Source organism: Erinaceus europaeus, chromosome 9 (genome assembly GCF_950295315.1).
Source record: "Erinaceus europaeus chromosome 9, mEriEur2.1, whole genome shotgun sequence".
In the NCBI taxonomy this organism is placed as follows: domain Eukaryota; kingdom Metazoa; phylum Chordata; class Mammalia; order Eulipotyphla; family Erinaceidae; genus Erinaceus; species Erinaceus europaeus.
Genome location: NC_080170.1, coordinates 66,560,048 through 66,581,158, shown reverse-complemented (window position 1 = coordinate 66,581,158; position 21,111 = coordinate 66,560,048). Strand labels below are relative to the sequence as shown.

The 21,111-nt window shown below is 43.7% G+C and overlaps 1 protein-coding gene across 4 annotated transcripts in view; it reads left to right on the top strand.

Annotated features, from left to right (window-relative positions):
- Positions 1–19,583, top strand: part of ATF6 (activating transcription factor 6) — a 113,777-nt gene extending 94,194 nt beyond the window's left edge. Inside the window, exons 10-14 of one of the 4 annotated variants that reach the window (XM_060198099.1) lie at positions 525–656; positions 10,145–10,258; positions 12,984–13,083; positions 18,281–18,348; positions 19,436–19,583. In XM_060198099.1, coding sequence (XP_060054082.1) covers positions 525–656; positions 10,145–10,258; positions 12,984–13,083; positions 18,281–18,348; positions 19,436–19,562 — 541 coding nt within the window. In that variant the 3' untranslated portion in view covers positions 19,563–19,583. Of the gene's footprint in view, positions 1–524; positions 657–10,144; positions 10,259–12,983; positions 13,084–18,280; positions 18,349–19,432 lie in introns of all 4 variants that reach the window. The other 3 variants (XM_060198098.1, XM_060198101.1, XM_060198100.1) reach the window with 3 other exon arrangements.
- Positions 19,584–21,111: the final 1,528 nt, after the last annotated feature.

Genomic DNA, 21,111 nt, shown 5'->3' with positions numbered 1-21,111 from the left:
GCCCCCCAAGAGTGTTTATATTTATTTTTTATATTGTATGTTAAAACAATTTTTGTTGGCATTATCTGATAGCCTGGTTCTGTGCTAGATTTGGTTTTTGACAAACAGAATAAATCTTACTTCATTTGAGGCCCTTCCTCACTGAACACATCAGGAAGGCATCTTGTTTCAGTCATCATCTGAACCTCAATTCTGTTTGCATATGCCATACTTATTTTCTTTCCATACATAACACAATGATAGAGTTTCAGGAAAATATCCAATATTTACTTGGCTTAAGTATCTTATGATTACATATTGTAGCCACAAAGTACATTTTCAGAATTTTTTTTTAATATGCTACAGTGCCAGGCTAGGACCTGGGCCACATCAGGCAGGGTGCTGTTTGACTTGGCTCCTCTGTCTGCATTCTTCCTGGGCATCTGCATCCACATGGGAGTGCTGGTTAGCTCCAGAGATTTGTGGAACATGCATATGTGGGACAAGCTTTTATTTATTGCTTCACTTCTCCCCCTCCTCTGCAGCATATTGGAGCAGGATTCTAGGAGAACAAATCCTACCACGAGCCCTGCAAATCAAAGGAGGCATCTTCTAGAATTTTCTGCCAAGGAGGTGCAAGACACATCAGATGGCATCATCCAGAAGAACAGCTACAGGTGAGGCAGCTTGTCTCTGTTGTTTCATTGGTTCAGAACTGAGCAGGGATGCACATAGAATAATTTTCTACCTAGCTTGCTTATAGCGTGTTGACTACTGAAGCAAACAGGGAACTGAAGCAGTTCTTAAATCCTCCTGTTCAGATCAGCTGTCAGAACAAGTCTGCTTTTTTGAAACCAGGAATGGTTTCTGAGGTCTTGCAATGTCGTGGCCTCAGAATCTCAGTTTTATAGCACCAACATACATACTGTAGCCCACACTGCATTGTAGCTGCTGTGTTTAACATAGTTGCTTCATCTCTTTTTTTTTTTAAATTAATTTTATTTATTTATTCCCTTTTGTTGCCCTTGTTGTTTTATTGTTGTAGTTATTATTGTTGTTGTCATTGTTGGATAGGACAGAGAGAAATGGAGACAGGAGGGGAAGACAGAGAGGAGGAGAGAAAGATAGACACCTGCAGACCTGCTTCCCCACCTGTGAAGTGACTCCCCTGCAGGTGGGGAGCTGGGGTTCGAACCGGGATCCTTATGCCGGTCCTTGTGCTTTGCGCCATGTTGTTAAAATTTCCGGGGCTCTTGCCGGGCCGGCTAGCTTCACGGTGGTGAACAGAGACGCGGAGACAACGGCTGGGCAGGGAAGCTGTATTTCTTTATTCAGGAACAACGATTCACAAACTAAGACAAACTAATCACCAAACAGAACTCTGCTGTCTCTTTGCGGCGGCGCAAGCACTCTTTCTTTTACTCTGGAACTCAGGAACCCTCTCCCTTACTCTCGAACTCAGAAACTCTCGCACCCTCGCACTCTCGAACTCCGGAACTCAGGAACTCTGTCACTGGGGAACTCAGGAACTCTGTCACTGGGGAACTCAGGAACTCTCGGACTCCGGAACCCTCTCCCAGGGTCCCTTGGGGCGGGGCCAAGCAGGCCCGCGAAATTAACAGGACTCATCCAATTCTCTTGGAGGGGGAGGGCTAGAACAAGCCAATGTAAAGCATACGACAATTCCCCCTTTTCTTTTTAACTAAATGACTATAGTATCAAGGGTGTGGGGTGAACAGAAACATATATAACCAAAACCAGCATGTTGCCAAGGGAAGGCCTGAGGGGGCCATATCTGAAAAAAAAAACATTTCTTGCCTCTGGGGGGCTACTTGCCTCGATGGGCATTTGCATGGGGGCGGGGAACGGCCTAGGGTCCCAAAGGCAGCTGGCTGCAACTTACTTACTATGAAACAAAACTTGTTATTAGCATATCTACTGCACGATCTAACATTTCTAATAGAGAAGGAATTTGAGACTTTTACATATCAACAACGTCTTTTAACCTTTTGTTACACCCATTCAAGATGGAGACACACCCTAGGTGTGGGCCGGAGAGGAAACCTCAGGCATGAGAATAATTAGCATAGCCATTGTGCGATCTACCATTTCTAATAGAGAAGATAGTGTTTTACATATCAACAAGTCTATTTAACCTTTTGTTTAGACCAACTTAGTTGAAATATATTGATTGTTAACTAATTTTTACCTCAGACTTTAAATGTAAGTTAATTTTTATCTTTATGAGAATTACGTTGAAAACCTTTTTCATTTATCTTTGACTAGTAAGAATTTAGCCTTAAAGCTACTGTTTACCAAACTTTAAACATACACATAAACATAGTCATTAATACACGAGGAGAGAAACCTTTGTTACGAAGACATGTCATTTTAAACACGAATTTAAATCTATATTGTCTTAGTTGTTGGGGGGGGGGGGTTCACCATCCGGAGGTGGCTTCCCGTGCAGCTCCATTTCCGAGCAGCTCCACTTCTAGGAATTGCAGGTTGCGATCTCTGCACAAATCTCTGCATACTCCAGCTTGTCTGCCTTCAGACCGGACCGGCGGCTGGAGATCTCGTGTGCCCAGTTTTGGTAGGGAGCCCGGGGGTCCGGGAGACCCGGGATGGTCCCAGAATTCATAGAAAGAGGGCAGGCAGGCCATCTTTGTAGAAGGCGTGGGCCTAGGTGCCCAGGGGTGGCGGCCATGATAGGCCGCCGCGGCCCTGCCCCATGGCCCTGCCATGTCTGCTGCCCTGTTTGCAGTGGCCGAGCAGCGTGGAGGGATCAAGCGTCCAGTGCCCTGCACCACGCGGTGGAGAGCCGGCTCCTGTGGGCTGGCCTCAGGCTCCAGCATGTTGGCATCGGGCTCCAGCATGTTGGCCTCAGGCTCCAGCATGTTGGCATCGGGCTCCAGCATGTTGGCATCGGGCTCTAGCGTGCTGGCATCGGGCTCTTGCATGGTGGCGTAGGCCTCCTGCGGGCTGCGGGGCTGCGGGGTTGCTGGCGCGGTGCGCGGGGTTGTCTGGGCGCAGCCGGCTGGCTGGCTGTTTGACCAGGTGGAAACAGCAGCTCCGCGCCTTGCCTCCCGCCCGCTGGCTCTTCCCGCTGGCTGTTGTGAGTTCGCCAGAGCGAGTGGAAACCACAGAGTGGTCCAGAGATAAATGTTCCAGAAACAGCAAAACAGTCTCGTGAAGAAAGAGCAGAGGCCTTTGGAGATCTCTTCACAAGCAGAAGAGAAGGCTATAGTACATAGGTAGCCAAATTGTCTTTACTTATCTGAGAGATGCGCAGGTCAGGTCCACGTGGGCGCCATTTGTTGTTAAAATTTCCGGACGGCTCCAGCTGGCCGGGCTGGCTTCACAGTGGTGAACAGAGACGCGGAGACAACGGCTGGGCAGGGAAGCTGTATTTCTTTATTCAGGAACAACGATTCATAAACTAAGACAAACTAATCACCAAACAGAACTCTGCTGTCTCTTTGCGGCGGCGCAAGCACTCTCTCTTACTCTGGAACTCAGGAACCCTCTCCCTTACTCTGGAACTCTGAAACTCTCGCACTCTCGCACTCTCGAACTCCGGAACTCGAACTCTGTCTAACTCAGGAACTCAGGAACTCTGGCTAACTCTGGCACTCTCAAACTCAGGAACCCTCTCCCTTACTCTCGAACTCAGAAACTCTCGCACCCTCGCACTCTCGAACTCCGGAACTCAGGAACTCTGTCACTCGGGGAACTCAGGAACTCTCGGACTCCGGAACCCTCTCCCAGGGTCCCTTGGGGCGGGGCCAAACAGGCCCGCGAAATTAACAGGACTCATCCAATTCTCTTGGAGGGGGAGGGCTAGAACAAGCCAATGTAAAGCGCCATTTGTTGTTAAAATTTCTGAGGCTCTTGCCGGGCCGGCTAGCTTCACGGTGGTGAACAGAGACGCGGAGACAACGGCTGGGCAGGGCAGCTGTATTTCTTTATTCAGGAACAACGATTCACAAACTAAGACAAACTAATCACCAAACAGAACTCTGCTGTCTCTTTGCGGCGGCGCAAGCACTCTTTCTTTTACTCTGGAACTCAGGAACCCTCTCCCTTACTCTCGAACTCAGAAACTCTCGCACCCTCGCACTCTCGAACTCCGGAACTCAGGAACTCTGTCACTGGGGAACTCAGGAACTCTGTCACTGGGGAACTCAGGAACTCTCGGACTCCGGAACCCTCTCCCAGGGTCCCTTGGGGCGGGGCCAAGCAGGCCCGCGAAATTAACAGGACTCATCCAATTCTCTTGGAGGGGGAGGGCTAGAACAAGCCAATGTAAAGCATACGACAGCGCCACCTGCGCTTAACCCGCTGTGCTACAGCCCGACTCCCGTTGCTTCATCTCTTATGCAGTTTATGTTATTGTGATGGGTAAGATGTGGAGTTGGAGCTCCACTTCCCCAGAGACCCACCCTACTAGCGAAAGAGAGAGGCAGACTGGGAGTATGGATCAACCAGTCAACGCCCATGTTCATTGGGGAAGCAATTACAGAAGCCAGACCTTCCATCTTCTGCAACCCACAAGGACCCTGGGTCCATACTCCCAGAGGGATAGAGAATGGGAAAGCTATCAGGGGAGGGGATAGGATATAGAGATCAGGTGGTGGGAATTGTGTGGAACTGTACCCCCCATCCTATGATTTTGTTAATGTCTCCTTTCTTAAATAAAAAAAAAAAAAAAAAGAAAGAGAAAGAAGAAGAAGAAAAAAAAAAAGATGTTGTGGAGTGAGGTATGTACACACCTTTGCAGCCATTCCGTGAAGTCAGTTTCCTTGTTTCTTCGGCTCTTTGTTGAGCCTCCTTCCTATATTTTCCAATATTATCTCAGTAAATGTCCATGTAGCTCCTCAGTGACAAAAAACAGTTGCTAAAAAATGCAGTTTCTAGCTCATGGTGACTATGAGAAAGATGATAGTTGAGGGGCCACCTGGTGGCTCAGCTGGCTAAGCACACACACTACAGTGTACAAGGACCCAGGTTCAAGCCTTTGGTCCCTGCCTGCAGGGGGAAAGCTTTACAGGTTGTGAAGCAGTGCTGCAGGTGTCTTTCTGTCTCTCTCCCTCTCAATTTCCCTTTACCCTCTCAACTTCTCTATTTCTATCCAATAATAAATAACTTAAAAACAAAAATAAAGGTGATAGTCAACATTCCAAGAGCAACATTCCTCAGTGCTTTCTGAATTTTTTGTATTGGCACCAAATGGAGCCAGGCCCTGAGGGAGAGGGCATAGGGAAGCCACAATGAGGTAGCCAGGCCCAGGAGATATTGGAGCATGAGTGTTTAGTCTGAACCCTCTGAGGCTTTATAGGCCAAGTCCAAGGGTGTAGGGCAATCACCCTCCTGATTTTCAGTCTGTTAACACCCACACTCCTGGTTGTTTGGGTCTCCTGGGAAGACTGTTAACCTTCCCTTTCTTAGGAATCTTCAGTGCACAAAGCACAGTGTTAAGTGTGGAGGAGAACATGCCAGCTTACATGACAGTAACTCACTGCTGTTAAATGTGACAGATGTAACAGCATGAGGAACATTATCTAACATTCCTTGCTTTTACCTACATGCCCTAATTAGCCATATTTCTGCATACTGACTTTAGTGAGCACTTAGCAGTCCCCAAAGAGTACTGGAATTTAATAGTATCTCTAAGTTTACCAAATCATTTCCCCAATACTGGACCTCCATATAATTTGTCAGTCCAACTGAAACTTATTTTTAAAGATAGCGATGAGAGTGAGAGATTGAGCCAGCCCACAGTCCCAAAACTTCTTTCTATGTGGTGAAGTCTGGACTCGAATCTGGGCTGTGCACATGGCATACATAGTAGCTCACTGTTTAAGTGAGCTATGTCTCTGGTCTCCAGACTGGACACTTTTAAGACTGTCATGCTAACACAATCCCTTCTGAGCAGTGGGCACAAAACTTGGTGAGCCGACCCTCTTAGCTACCTACACATTAACTAGAGCCTGGCTTCACTGAATGCTTCTGGGCTCCAGCTCTTGAGTGCTGTCCTTTCCCAACATGGTGTACTTACTGATATCCCTTTTTCTCACTTTGGAATAGTCTAGTGCTCTGATCATCTCAGGAGGTCCATGCGGCTCTGATTTTCTCCAGATTGTGCCATGGCCTTGATTCCTCCCCTCTTCTTCCCCCCTAACTTCCACTCAGTCCCTTCCTGGTATTCCTCTTACAGTTTTTTCCCCCAAAAGATATTTTTGGCCATTAGAACAAAGCCATTCAGCCCAGATGTGGAGAAATCATTACCAGTTTCATCCCCTGGAAATACATTATATATCAGAAGTATTTTCCAGACAGTCTGGGGTTCCTCGGAAGGACTCTAGCCTGTGCCTTTTTGCAAGCAGGAAGGTCTGATTTTCAAGTTGCACTTACGTGGAAGGTCTTGGTGATGGGCGTTTTCAGTTTGGCATGCAGCCCCTCTTCTAGTCACTGGGAATTTACCAATGTGAGGTTGGGCTTTTTCTTCTCCCTCAACACTTAGCTGTAGATGGAGCTCCACTTGCATTCCAGGCCCTTTGACCTTCACAGGCAGAAGAGAGGATGCCAGTAGTGTTTCTGGCATCAGTTTTAGGGAGAATTGTTTCTTTTTATTTTTTCTCTCTCTCTCTCCCTCCCTTTCTCTTTTAAGATTTTTATTTATTTATTCACGAGGAATAATAGGCGAAAAAAAGAACCAGATATCACTCTTGTACATATATTACCAAGGATTGAGCTTGGGACCTCATGCTTGAAAATCCAATGCTTTTATCTACTGTGCTAATTCCCAGACCACAAGAATGGTTTCTGTGTCTATATGTATACCCCACATGAAGGCAAGAAGCTACGGACACTTTTTATCCCCAGTTTGTTTTTTACTCTGCCAGAGTTATGCTTCTCAAGTAGCCCAGTGACTTTGGTTTTGCCAAATCTGTGGCTCCAGTCTCTGTCTTTCTGTGTCCTCCCTCGGCCTCACATCTTTGCTGGAACCTTCTTTTTTTGTAGCAATACTTTTTTAGAGTTTTCCTCCTTTTCACTGGCCGATGCTTCCCAGCCGTCTGCTGGCTCTGCCTACGTCCTGGTCTCAGGGTTTGGAGTGTGAGCTATTCTATCCTCATCTTGTCTCAGTGACTCACCCATAACTTGTCCACTGTCCATGACTATACTCCAACTTCTGAAGTTCTCCAGTTTCTGCTCTGAAAGACTCCTTGGCCATTCTCTTCAACACTCAGCCTTAACACACGTGCTTCCTCTCTCTGTGTGACCTCTAGCCTCTTCTCTATGGCAGTCTTCCTTGTTTCTACTGCTTAAGCCAGAAACCCAGAATCCCCCTTCACTTCAACTGTGCTGTTGGTAGCCTGCTCCTCTCTTTCTCATCACCACTGCCATCACCTCAGGCCGTCTCTACAGCTCCTGACAAGAGCACCATAGGTCTTCTATGACTGGTCCAACTTCTTTTTTTTCTTTAATTTTAATTTTTATTTATAAAATGGAAATATTGACAAGGCCATAGGATAAGAGGGGTACAATTCAACATAGTTCCCACCACCAGAACTTTGTATCCAATCCTCTACCTTGATAGCATTTTTATTCTTATCGCTCTGGGAGTATGGACCTAGGATTATTATGGGGTACAGAAACTTCTGTAATTGCTTCCCTGCTGAACATGGGCATTGACAAGTCGATCCATACTCCCAGCCTGTCTCTCTGTTTCCCTAGTGGAGCAGGGATCTGGGGAGGCCGGGGCTCCAGGACACATGGTGGGGTCATCTGCCCAGGGAAGTCAGGTTGGCATCATGGTATCATCTGGAACTCATCTGGTGGCTGAAAAGGAGTTAACATATAAAGCAGAACAAATTGTTGACTAATCATGAACCTAAAGGCAAGAATATTGCAGATGAAGATTTGGGGTCTCCATTTTGGAAGAAGCTAGTAGGTTTATTTTAGGTACATTCCAAGGGGCCCATGACTTTACTAGTTTTTGCCTAAGCTTAACATCTAACATGTGGGTGACCTAAGTTATTGTCTGGGGAGATGGTGTCATAGTTGGAAAAAGGACTAGAAAGCTGTATCAGGGAAGAGAGTAGTTCCCAAATATGGGAAAAGTATATAAATATTGTTGGCTGTAGACCCCATCGCTTTGATCTGGGGCCCATATTCAGCACAGGAGCCTATGTAACCTCTGCATCCCTGTAGACCTAAGCTCACATTCTGTGGTCACGGCATGGAACATACTAGGCTGCACTAATTTCAGGACCCATCTTCCTTGGGTATTAGGTAGAGTATGTTAATCCAACCTCCCTTCAGAGAATGGAGCATTCCCTACCCTTGTTGATCCTATTGGGGCCCACAAAGGTGTCCATTATGTTGTTCCTGATGGAGATGCTGGTCCGACTTCTATGACTGGTCCAACCAGCTTCCCTGGTTGATTTCATGGAATCCATTTAGGGGACAATGGCAGGACACCAAATTGAAATACATCACTAGTCCATCTAAAACCCCACTTCGATTCACTATATTTGATATATACACATAGATACATACACATATATGTATATTTAATGAGAGAGATAGAGGGACACACACAGACTAGAACATTGCTTAGCTCTGGTTTATGATGGTGCTGGAGATTGAATCTGGGACCTTTGGGGCCCTCAGGCATGAAAGACATTTGCTTGCAGAACCATTATGCTGCCTCATTGTATTTAGTTATTTCTCCTCATAATCTGGTCTTTGTTTTCTCTACCCCATCTGGTGCCTCTATCCCTCTTCACAACCCATGGTCTGGTGGGTGGTCCTCTTCACATTCTTGGAAACCTGCCTTGCCCTCTTGACTCTTTCAAGAATGCTTTTTCCCAGTTCCTCTAGGGCTAATTTCTTTCCACCATCAGACTTGACTGAGATATCATTTTTATCTGTAGTAAGTGCTGCTTGGGGTTGGTTGTTTCTGTCCCAGTTTTTTGTGCCTAATTTATGTGTTTGTTTGGTTTGTATTCTCCACAAAGTGCTTTGAGGAGAACATTCCATTTCTCTTGTCCCTTGCTAGACCTCCATTTTCCAGTTTGTTGAATAGATTAATGAAAAGTATGAATTGAGTTGACGGTGCCAAGGATTGAACCTGTGACTTCTAGAGCCATAGACATGCGAGTTGGTGCTTTTTTTTTTTTTTTTTTGCCTCCAGGGTTATCGCTGAGGTTCGGTGCCTGCACTACAAATCCACTGCTCCTGGAGGCCATTTTTCCCCCTTGTTATCAGTATTGCCATTATTATTGTTGTTATTATTGTTTTTGTTATTGTTGGATAGGATGGAGAGGAAGACAGAGGGGGAGAGAAAGACACCTGCTTCACCGCTTGTGAAGTGACTCTCCTGCAGGTGGGGCACCAAGGGCTGAACCCGGATCCCTAGGCTGGTCTTTGCACTTCACGCCATGTGCACTTAACCCACTGTGCTACTGCCCAGCCCCCAGTGAGTTGGTGCTTTTCACAGGCTGTATTAGCTCCTCAGCCCAGCTTTCTTATTTTCAACTCAGATTTTACTCCTTCTCCCAAACCCTGGATGAGAATCCACATCATATAAATCAATGCAATGGCTTGGAAACCTTTGTGTGAAGCTAGTAGAAGCTAATAGACTTTTTAGTGTCATTTCCATGTTTTAATAGTGATTGTTTCTCCTGTGATCCTAAAATTTACATCAGCTTTTCAATGTTTTGACTTCTCCTCCCACTATGCATTGTTGTACAGAAATTGGTCAGTTTTATCATCTGGGAATTGTAAATGGCATTGACATTCCTGGCAAGCAGTGCTTCTGTCCCTCAACTTCCCTCTATCCCAGCACATGGCATATATTTCAGGCTCCCTGAAGTTCTGACTCTATCTTATCTTTGTATGTCTGGTTCCTAATACTTTAATCACCCAGCAGTGGTGGTTGGATAAATGTGAGTCCCCCAGAAAATCTCAGCAGAAGGTCAAAAAAAATTATCTGTTTCTCCCTCTTTCTCTATTCCAGTGGCTTCTTTTTTGCAGTCTATTCTCTTTACTGCATTTCCATTCTCATGATCGATTAACATAGGCAGCAGTTTCCTAACCATCAAGTTCTTCCAAATCTTAGGTTTGAGGACACTCACTCTGTGTAAATGTGTTGCAGGTATGATCAGTCCGTTTCCAATGACAAGGCACTGATGGTGCTCACAGAGGAGCCCCTACTCTACATCCCACCCCCTCCCTGCCAACCTCTCATCAACACTACTGAGTCTCTCAGGTGAGTACCTGCAACACCTGGAAATGTGTTCTAAAAGTTTCCAAATTAATGCAGTTAATGCTCAGATTCAGTCACTAAGAAAATTTTTGGGTGATTTTGTTTTGTTTTGTTTGACCAGAGCACTGTTCAGCTCTGGCTTATGATGTTGCTGGGGGTTGAACCTGGGACCTCGGAGTTTCAGGCATTAAAGGCATTTTGCATAACCATTGTACTGTCTCCTCAGCCCTGGGTTATTTCTTGCATGACTAGGGACCCTCAGTTGTCTCCCAGTTCACAGACCAGCCTGATAGAGATGGTAGTGGGTTCTTTGATGTGAGAATACTGGCATTGCCTGCATGATCATGTCTACTTTGATAACTACAGAATGATATTACAATAAAAAGTCAGACTAAGGGAGTCGGGCGGCAGTGTAGCAGGTTAGGCGCAGGTGGTGCAAAGCACAGGGACCGGCATAAGGATCCCGGTTCGAACCCCCGGCTCCCCACCTGCAGGGGAGTCGCTTCACAGGCGGTGAAGCAGGTCTGCAGGTGTCTATCTTTCTCTCCCCCTCTCTGTCTTCCCCTCCTCTCTCCATTTCTCTCTGTCCTATCCAACAACAACGACATCAATAATGACTACAACAATAAAACAGCAAGAACAACAAAAGGGAATAAATAAATAAATATTTTTAAAAAAGACTACGTGCTCATTAGACTTGCAGATGATAGCTTTCATAATGAAAGAAGCTTTTCCTTCAAATTTGGAAGACAAATTTCAAGCTATGTGATCCCAATACAATAAATATATCCTGTGTATCATATGAAATATCATCTAATTCTGATCAGTGGCACACTTTCTCCTCAGTCTATTTTTCCTAAACTGCTTTTCCATTGGATTTTCTAAGTGATTTTAGATCCTGTCCTCCAATTTCAAAACCTGAGATGGAGAGAGAGAGAGAGAGAGAGAGAGAGAGACACTAAAACACCACTTCACCACCCATGAGATCTACTTTGTTACTTCCTTGATCTCTAGGCAGTGCTAGGGATTAAATGAGTGCCTCATCTATGGAGGTGCTTCCACTGAGCCACCTTTCCAGCCCCTTCAGTTTTTTGGGTTTTTTTATATTTCTTAAAAAAAAATTTTTTTATTATCTTTATTTATTTGATAGAGACAGCCAGAAGTGGAGAGGGAAGTTGGGGATAAAGGGGAAGAGAGACAGAGAGACATCTGCAGCACTGCTTCACCACTTGTGAAGCTTTCCCCCTGCAGGTGGGGACCGGGGACTTGAACTTAAGTCCTTGTGCATTGTAACATGTGTGTTCAACCAGGTGCGCCACCACCTGGCCCCTTAATTATTTTTTTTTTAAATAAAGATAGAGACAGAGAGGTAGAGAGAGGTAGAGAGAGAAAGAGAGAGAGAGAGAGAGAGAAAGACTACAGTGCTGAAACTTCCTTCAGCACAGTAAGCACCAAGCTTAAGCCTGGGTCACGCACATGGCAAAGCAGTGCACAATCCATGTGAGCTATTTTCAAGCCCCAGCCCCTTCAGTTTATTTTCTGATAAGTAGTAATCAACTTTAGCTAAGTACACATAATCTTATGTCTTCACAACTGCTTTAAAAAAGTAAGCACAGGGGCCTGGGAGATAGCACAGCGGGTTAAGTGCACATGGCCCAAAGTGCAAGGACCGGTATAAAGATCCCAGTTTGAGCCTCCAGCTCCCCATCGGAAGGGGGTTCACTTCACAGGTGGTGAAGCAGGTCTGCAGGTGTCTATCTTTCTCTCCTCTCTGTCTTCCTCTCCTCTATTTCTCTCTGTCCTATTCAACAACAATGACAGCAATAACAACAGCAATAATAATAACAACAATGATAAACAACAAGGCAACAAAAGGCAAAAAATGGCCTCCAGGAACAGAATTTGTAGTGCAGGCACCAAGCCCCAGCAATAACCCTGGAAGCAAACAAAACACAACAAAAGTAAGCACAAAGGTTATTGCTGATTTCCAGTTTTAGAAAATTTGGATTCTATTGCACCCCCCCCCCACCCAAGCAGCTGAGTTCATTCTTCTCTGCCAAAGATCATGGCTTTCAGAGGCTTTAATGTGCCCAGTTGTTGTTAGTGTCACATGACTTACTATATTTATTTCTATTTCATAAAGAGAGGCAATGAGAGAGAAGCATACTGCTCATTTGTTGCATATGGTAGTGCCAGAGGCCTCCAGGCCTCCCGGGTTCAGGTATGAAAGTCTGGTGTTCTCCAGATGGTTCTATCTCTTCACTCCGCTATGACTTGTTATACTTTGATTGCCGCTAAAATCTGTGCAAACAGAGCTCAAAGGCAGAAATGGGAAGTATGTCTCTATAGGGAATATATTTATATTTGGCAGTTATTTAGCTATGTTTTTTTGAATGAGTAATGACTAAAGAGGCTGCATGTCTTATTAAAAACATTGCACAACCTGGGAGGTGGCACAGTGGAAAAGTTGGGTGTGCAAATACAAAGTCCTGAATTTGATCCCTGGACATTCTATGTGCCAGAATAATGTTCTGGTTCTCTCTCTTATCAATCAATCAATCAATCTTGGTGGGTTAAGGGGTAGAACTTCTTCCTGTTTTTTAAATAAAAGAGCATCAGGCACTTGGAATTTTCTTTGGAGCCTACAGAATACAATTCAGAATACAATTCAGCCAGGTGAGACATTGGTTTCTGTGAACTCCATTGAACTAATTAAGCTCTTTCATAGGTTAAACCATGAACTTAGAGGGTGGGTCCACAGACATGAAGTGGAAAGGACGAAATCAAGAAGGATGACAAATCACCAACAGAAAACTCGTATACTTCAGGTCTGTTCCCTCTTGTCTTCCACATGCATTGATATACTTGTTGATAAGCCTCCCCTGGGTCTGAGTCGCTCTCCTCCTGCAAGATTGGGGAAACCTGATCTTGAGTCACTTCCCACTGCCTCCTCTGCAGTGTCCTTCCCTGACTTTCTCCTAGACATATAACACTCATTTGATTGTTCAGCTCTGGTGTAGGGTGTATAGGTCGGGTTTAGGTGTGGAACTCTGTCTAGATACTGAGCACTGAAGTAAGTAGTGCAGTACTAGTATTTTCTGCTCAGACATTCCTTCCTTCCTTCCTTCCTTCCTTCCTTCCTTCCTTCCTTCCTTCCTTTCTCCCTCCCCTCCTTCCTTCCTTCCTTCCTTCCTCCCTCCCTTCCTTCCTTCCTTCCTTTCCTTTTGTTGCCCTTACTGTATTGTTATTTATAGTTATTATTATTGTTGTTGTTGTTGCATAGGACAGAGAGAAATGGAGAGAGGAGGGGACGATAGAGAGGGGGAGAAAGATAGACACCTGCAGACCTGCTTCACTGCCTGTGAAGCGATTCCCCTGCAGGTGGGGAGCCGGGGGTTCGAACTGGGATCCTTACGCTGGTCCTTGCACTTTGTACCATGTGCGCTTAACCCCCTGCGCTATTGCCTGACTCCCTGTTTCTTGCTTTCTACCATACACTTGCTCTCAAACTAGAGGTTCCTGTGCTTTGGCACTAATGTTTTTGGCACAAAAGATATTGTAAACGATACTCATAATCTCTTCTGTACTTGAGAACTTTGCCATAAGAGTGCTTGAGGCACAGGACAGCTCGGTGAAACAGTACCTCTGTATAGAGGATGTTTTTGAGCTTGACTGAGGATTTCTGCAGGCTAATGGCAGCTCTTTTTAGTTGAGCTTCTATCTTTTTTCATTTTATTTATTTATTTATTCCCTTTTGTTGCCCTTGTTTTATTGTTGTAGTTATTAATGTCATCATTGTTGGATAGGACAGAGAAAATGGAGAGAGGAGGGGAAGACAGAGAGGGGGAGAGAAAGATAGACACCTGCAGACCTGCTTCACCGTTTGTGAAGCGACTCCCCTGCAGCTGGGGAGCCTGGGGCTCAAACCAGGATCCTTCACATTCTAGAGGGCAGGGGGGAGCAGCAAACAAGTGAATGAATGTTTAAGTGCTCTCAAAATTAGAGACAACATTCTAGAAGTAAAGCAGGTTGGGATGTTAACAAGTTTGAATGAGTTGGTGGGTGCTTCTTGTTGAGTGTGTTCTGCCAAAGGGCATCCACATGAGTAAGGCCAAGTTGAGCTATTGTGTAGCCTAATGGAGTAAAAAATCATTTCTCACTCACACACAGGGGATGGTTTTCCTTCTTTTCCTGTAGGTGACAAAAAATTCCAGCTTCCTTCCACTTTGTAACCCCAACTTCTTGAAATCCTTTGCTTCTGACTTTGGATATTGGGGAAGTGAGAGTTTGCATGGTAATGGGAAGTGATTTAGGCAGCAGGCCTGGACTCTAGCTGTTTTCACTTGGTTAGACTTTTGCCCCATTTCCCAGTCTCCTTTGTAGAAGATGAGGCAAATAAAACCTTTCTGTGGGCTCAGGAATAAGAAAAAGGCTTAGTGAGAACTTTGTTTTTAGCATAGGCAGAAAATGATGGATTAAGTGGCCTGGGAGGTGGTGCAGTGGATAGTGTTGGACTTTCAAGCATGAGATGCTGAATTCAGTCCCTAGCAGTGCGTGTACCACATGTACCAGAGTGATTATCTGGTTCATTTATGTTCTCTCTCTCTCTCAAATTAATTATTAATTAATATTCACAAGAGACAAGTATGGACTAAATAATGTTGGGGGAAATCTAGAGAAAGCCCTTTCTGGCAAAGGGACCAGCAGACAGAAAGTTTCTCTTCAGGGAGTGGCTTGCATACTTGAGAACATTCACGGTGTTAGGTGAGGCCTGACTCCAGGGACTTGCTAGTCAAGAAGATGCCATCAGACGGGTTAAGCGTACGTGATGCAAAGTGCAAGGACCAGCATAAGGCTCCTGGTTCGAGCCCTCAGCTCCCCACCTGCAAGGGAGTCGCTTCACAAGTGTTGAAGCAGGTCTGCAGGTGTCTATCTTTCTCCCCCTCTCTGTCTTCCCCTCCTCTCTCCATTTCTCTATGTCCTGTCTGACATCATCATCATCAACAACAATAACTATAACAATAAAACAACAAGGGCAACAAAAGGGATAAATAAATAATATTTATATTAAGAAAAATATACCATCAGAGAGGCTGATGAGACTTTGTCAGATGGAGTCTTATATACTGTGGGAGAACTCCAGAGTCCATAGTAGGCAAGGTGAGACAGTACTGAGAGGTTCATAGGGACATAACTTGATCCACTTTGTGATAGTAAAAGAACTCTCTGACTGGTGAATTTCAAGAAACTTGAGGTGGGTGACAGGAGTAGAAGTTAGGGAGAGAGAGAGAGGAAAAAAAGAAAAAAGAAGTTAGGGAGAAATTCTAAACCATTTCTCTAGTCTGTGGGACCCAAACTAGACTAGCAGATGTGAAGGTAGAAAAATGAACTCAAATGCCAAGTACATTTTGATTTATTTATCTGATAGAACTGAGAGAAATAGAGCAAGAGGAGATAGAAAGGAAGAGACATCTATAGCACTGTTTTACCACTTATGAAGTTTCCCCCTGTAAGTGGGTATTGTGGGACTTGAACTTGGTCCTTGAGCACTGTAATGTGTGTGCATAACTGGGTGTGCTGCCGCCTAGCCTGCCAAGTATATTTTGAAAGTACAGCTGATAGAAATCACTGTCTCTACTTCTATTAAATCTATTAATTTTTTTTGCAGAAAGTATGAAAGTCCTTTAAAATTCACCACAATCTGTTTATTTTGAAACCTTACTATGTCTATTTTATATAAATTGAGTTACCACTGGAATTTTGATAAGAATTGCATTGAAATTGTAGATTGATTTTGGTAGAATAGCCATTTTAATGTTTTTTCCCCAATCCAGAAAGAGGGAATGGTCTTCCATTTCTGTGTGTCCTTCTCTGTTTCTTTTAGCAGTGTCTTATAGTTTCTGTTGTAAATGTCCTTCACCTCCTTTATGAGATTCACCCCACGATATTTTATATCTAAGTCACAACTTACTTTTTTTAAAAACATTTTTTAATTTGTTTTCCCTTTGTTTGCCCTTGATGTTGTTGTTTTTTAATTGTTGTTTTATTTATTATTGTTGTTATTGATGTCATCGTTGTTAGATAGGACAGAAAGAAATGGAGAGAGGAGGAGATGACAAAGAGGGGGAGAGAAAGATAGACACCTGTAGACCTACTTCACTGCCTGTGAAGCAACTCCCTTGCAGGTGGGGAGCCAGGGCCTTGAAATGGGATCCTTATGCCAGTCCTTGCACTTCGTGCCACGTGCACTTAACCTGCTGCGCTACCGTTCTACACACAGCTTACTTTTTAATAAGACATACATATGCTTTATGTAGTATATAAACAAATGTGTATATAATATATTTAAAAATATTAAGCCAAATCTTTTATTTATCAATTAGCTTGATTTTGGTTTTATATACTACTCACTTGATTATGCTTCTCAGTAAGTATAGTATTTTAAAATTTTAAGTGTACTTCTCTTTTCAACTCATTGGTGTCCATTTTTATTTGACTAACTTTTATTCAACAGAGATTATATGTATGATCTTTATTAGGCTTTCATAAAATAAACCCATAACTTGTTGTAGGGCCAGGAATTAGAACCCTGTATTCTTTACCTCTGCTTATTGGTTCTATCCACTAAACAGAATTGTTCTCCTTTCCCTCCTTAATCCTTTGAATGTTTTTTTTTTTTCTTTGAAGTTCTGGGTTCAATCCCCCATACCACCATAAGCCAGAGAAGTTTGATTACTGAAGGAAGGATAGGTGGGTGGATGGGTGGATGGGTGGATGATGGATGGACTGATTAAAGAAGAGATAGATGGACACAGTAATGAACAGATGCCTGCAGAACAAGTGCCTGCAGTCTTAAGAGGAAACCACTATTTGACAGTGGTGATGATAAGGCTACTTCCCAATATAATTGTTATTAGTATGCCTTTAAAAAACTGATATCCTTATAAAACTCTTCTGAAGAACTCACAGAACTCCAGGGACTCTTCTAGGGCATAAGATGTTGTGGAAAGAGGCTTGTGGCGTAGTGTGTGGGCCATTAGCAATTGGCCTATTCTCCGACAAGGGTCATCAGTGAGCTGTCCTTAATGATAACTAGTTCTTAGGTATATTTAAGCAAAAGGTAGTCTTGTTTAATTCAGTAAACAAAAGAATCTAGCTTCATTATGGACCTTTCACATTTCAGGAAATTTTCATTAAGAAGTAATTAATTTTAGACAAGTACCCTTTGTTACATAGTTGATAATACATGACATGATCATAAAACTTGTGTTTGGATTAAGTTTTTGTGCTACTTCTTCAAAACTGATGGCATATGACTTAAATGTCTTAAATCTCCACAAAGCACCTCTATACCCTGGAATGTAACCTATGGAGTTCTAATTTCCATGATGATGCTATAATTATTTGAATTTAAGATATCACAATATTTGTGAAAAGACTACAGACATTTTTTAATTTTATCCTATGATGATGAAGTGATGCTGGGGAGTGAACTTAGAATCTTATACTTGAGAGGTGTGGGTTTTTTTTTTTTTTTGTCTCTAGGGTTATTGCTGAGGCTTGGTACAAAGCCACTGCTCCTGGAGGCTGTTTTTTTTTTTTTCCCTTTTGTTCCCTTTTGTTGTTTTATCGTTGTATGATTATTATTGTTGTTGTTATTGATGTCATTGGATAGGACAGAGAGAAATCAATAGAGGAGGGGAAGACAGAGGGGGAGAGAAAGACAGACACCTGTAGACCTGCTTCACCATTCCTGAGGTGGCCCCCCTGCAGGTGGGGAGCCAAGGGCTTGAACTGGGATCCTTATGCCGGTCCATGTGCTTTGTGCCATGTGCACTTAACCTGCTATGCTATTGCACGACCCCCTGCTTGTGTGCTTAACACCCTTGTCCACTGCACCACCTCCTAGGCCAGATCAGAAGTATTTTAACAGAAGTTCAGTAGTCGTGTATAGGATGAATCAGCGTTGGCAGGTACTGGCATAGTTTCATTGTATGGATTGACCCTTTTATTCTTCTCTTCCAGGGTGCTCTGGAGCAGGGCTCCAACTCCCAGCTTATGGCTGTCCAGTATACAGACACCACCACTATCAGGTAAGAAAGTGTTTGGAGGCTCTGGTTGCTTAGTCAAGGTGGAATGCATACTTCCTTCCATCTAAGCTTTGTCTTGTCTGTGACTCCAGAGATAGTCCATAAACCACCAGGATTTTCTTTGAGCAGTTAGTGTGCGCCTAGAGAAACCCAGAAGGTGAACGCTCCCAAATCCTGCTACAGGTGCAGACAGGGCTCGTGAGGCTTACACAGTCCAGTTCTCCTGCCCTGAATGTGTGTTCACTAGATAAGCCCAGGGGAAGGAATATTTCTTTCCGAGTGTCTGTTTTGAGCTAGGTATCCTACAGTGTGCCTCACATGCATTTTCTCTCAAATCCCACAGCATCAGAGTGTAGAGGCCATGCTTCCTAGTGATTGGCAGGGAAACTAAGTTTCAGAGCTGTGGAACCAGCAGGATCAGACTCAGAGCCTGCATCTTTGACTTGAAATGTGTTCCCCACCACACAGTACTGCTGGAGACTTGGGAAGGTTCCAAAGGAGTACTGTGCTTTTTGGTGTCTAATGTGTTACCCAAGCTCCCTCCAGCTGCAAGGATCATGTCTCCCTCAGTTAAGACTGCAGGGTGGGGTGCTGGAAGAAGCCAGATAGCAGTCTGTGGACTCCAGCAGGCTAACTCAGCAAAACCCTGGCTGCTCAGGGTTGATGTAAAGAATAAGTCAGATAGATCTAGATTTGAAGCTCTCCTCATGGTGCTTGGCATCTAGCTAATGTTGAAACATAGGTGATGATGGTGATGTGACCACCACACCCTGAAGGCAAGATCAAGAGCCCCAGGTTCTGCAGTTGCCTTAGACCTACACTCCAGTTTCTCTTACTTTCATTGAGCATTTACGCATACGGGACAGTGCATCTGTCTGTCTAGTCCTCTTAAAGCTCCATTTCAGAATGAGAATTTGAATTTCAGTGCAGTGAACTTTACTAGCCCCTGGGCTAGTAAAAATGCTTATGTAGAACTGACTGCCAGAAAACTACCAAGATGGAATGCATATCTTATCTTAGCATGGGAAGTGTCTTTGAGGCCATGTACTTGCTTGCTGTAAGAATACTTGCCTTTTGCTTACTCCAGCAGAAATTCAGGGAGCGAGCTTCAAGTGTACTATGCGTCCCCCCGAAGCTACCAGGACTTCTTTGAAGCCATCCGCAGGAGGGGGGACACATTTTACGTCGTGTCATTTAGAAGGGTGAGTTCCTATTGAACGTATAGAGGAAATACTTTGATGTATCTGCTGTTTACAAGGTGTTGGATTGTGCACTGTAGAAGCTGATGAGATGTGAGAAGAAACAATGTAGTGGTCTAATGTTAGAACTCACATTTGACTTTGAACTGTTCAGCTTGATAGACACAGGACTGGTGCCAGACAGAGAATTCATATTTACAAAGTAGAAGCCACTTCTGGATTTTATTTATTTATTTTTGTGCTTCCTAAAGCCATACTGTGTCTTTAGATCCCACGAGAAATGAAAACATAAATGTCTATTTTGGCTCTGTGATAGTCTTCCCTATCTGCTACTTCATTTGTCAAGTTTCGGTCCTACAGGTGGGGCCTGGGCGCTTGAATCCGGATCCTTGTACATTGTAATATATTTGCTTTCAATCAGGCACACCCACCCAGCCCCCAGATTTAGGTGTTTTTTGTTTTTCTTTTTTTTAGATATTTTTGTTTGTTTTATTGTTGTTGTGGTTATTATTGTTGTTCTTGATGTCATCATTGCTGGACAGGACAGAGAGAAATGGAGAGAGGAGGGGAAGACAGAGAGGGGGAGAGAAAGAGAGATACCTGCAGACCTGCTTCACTACTTGTGAAGCGACTCCCCTGCAGGTGGGGAGCCAGGGGCTTGAAGCAGGATCCTTACGCCAGTCCTTGCGCTTTGCGCCACATGTGCTTAACTTGCTGCACTACTACCTGACTCCCAGGTTTGTTTTTTTAATGTATTTATTTTTTTGAGGGAGACCAGAACACTGCTCAGTTTCAGAATATGGTGGTGCTAGGTATTGAACTTAGAGCCTCTAGGCCTCAGACATGCCAGTCATATGCATAGCCTCTGCATTGCGTCTTTCCTGCTCCTAAAACTCTAATTTATTTGTACTTACTTTTGCTTAAAAATGAAAGACTTGAAGCAAAACAAGACAAAATAGTGTTCGAGTTAATCATTTCTGGTAGAGTATTTGTCATATTACTTTCTGTGCCTAAAAAAGAAAAATCTCACCAAATATACATCAGAGAATCATATCTACCTTTCTCCCACTATACCTTCATCCAGTTCCATTTCTTTTCAAAACTCCCTTTGTTTTTGGTAGAATTCACTAGAATATGATGGCATCAAAACAATGTATTAAATGGTAGTTTTAAAAAAATCAATTTTAGATGACTCCACTATTAATAGTGTGGGACTACTTACAAGTTTTCCATTTAAGTTAATAATAACTTTCTGAGGAGTGTTCTCCTCTATGATAGCAGTATTGAAGCCTGAATTTACTTGTTTATCATTCATGTATCAAATAATCCTTATATCGATATTATAAACAAACAAGATACTTCTACTTCAATTGTCTCTTACTGATCAAGATAAACAACCTCTAAAAGCATAAATCTGCTCTAACAGCAGATTCTGCATTCCATTAAGATACTTGGGATATAAGACATAGAAGGGAAGACAGGAAGAGTGGTAAATTCACCAGAAGTTGAACTAAGGTGATTCTGATTAGCATAATGGGTTTTTAATATTTTAATTAATTTATTTTGG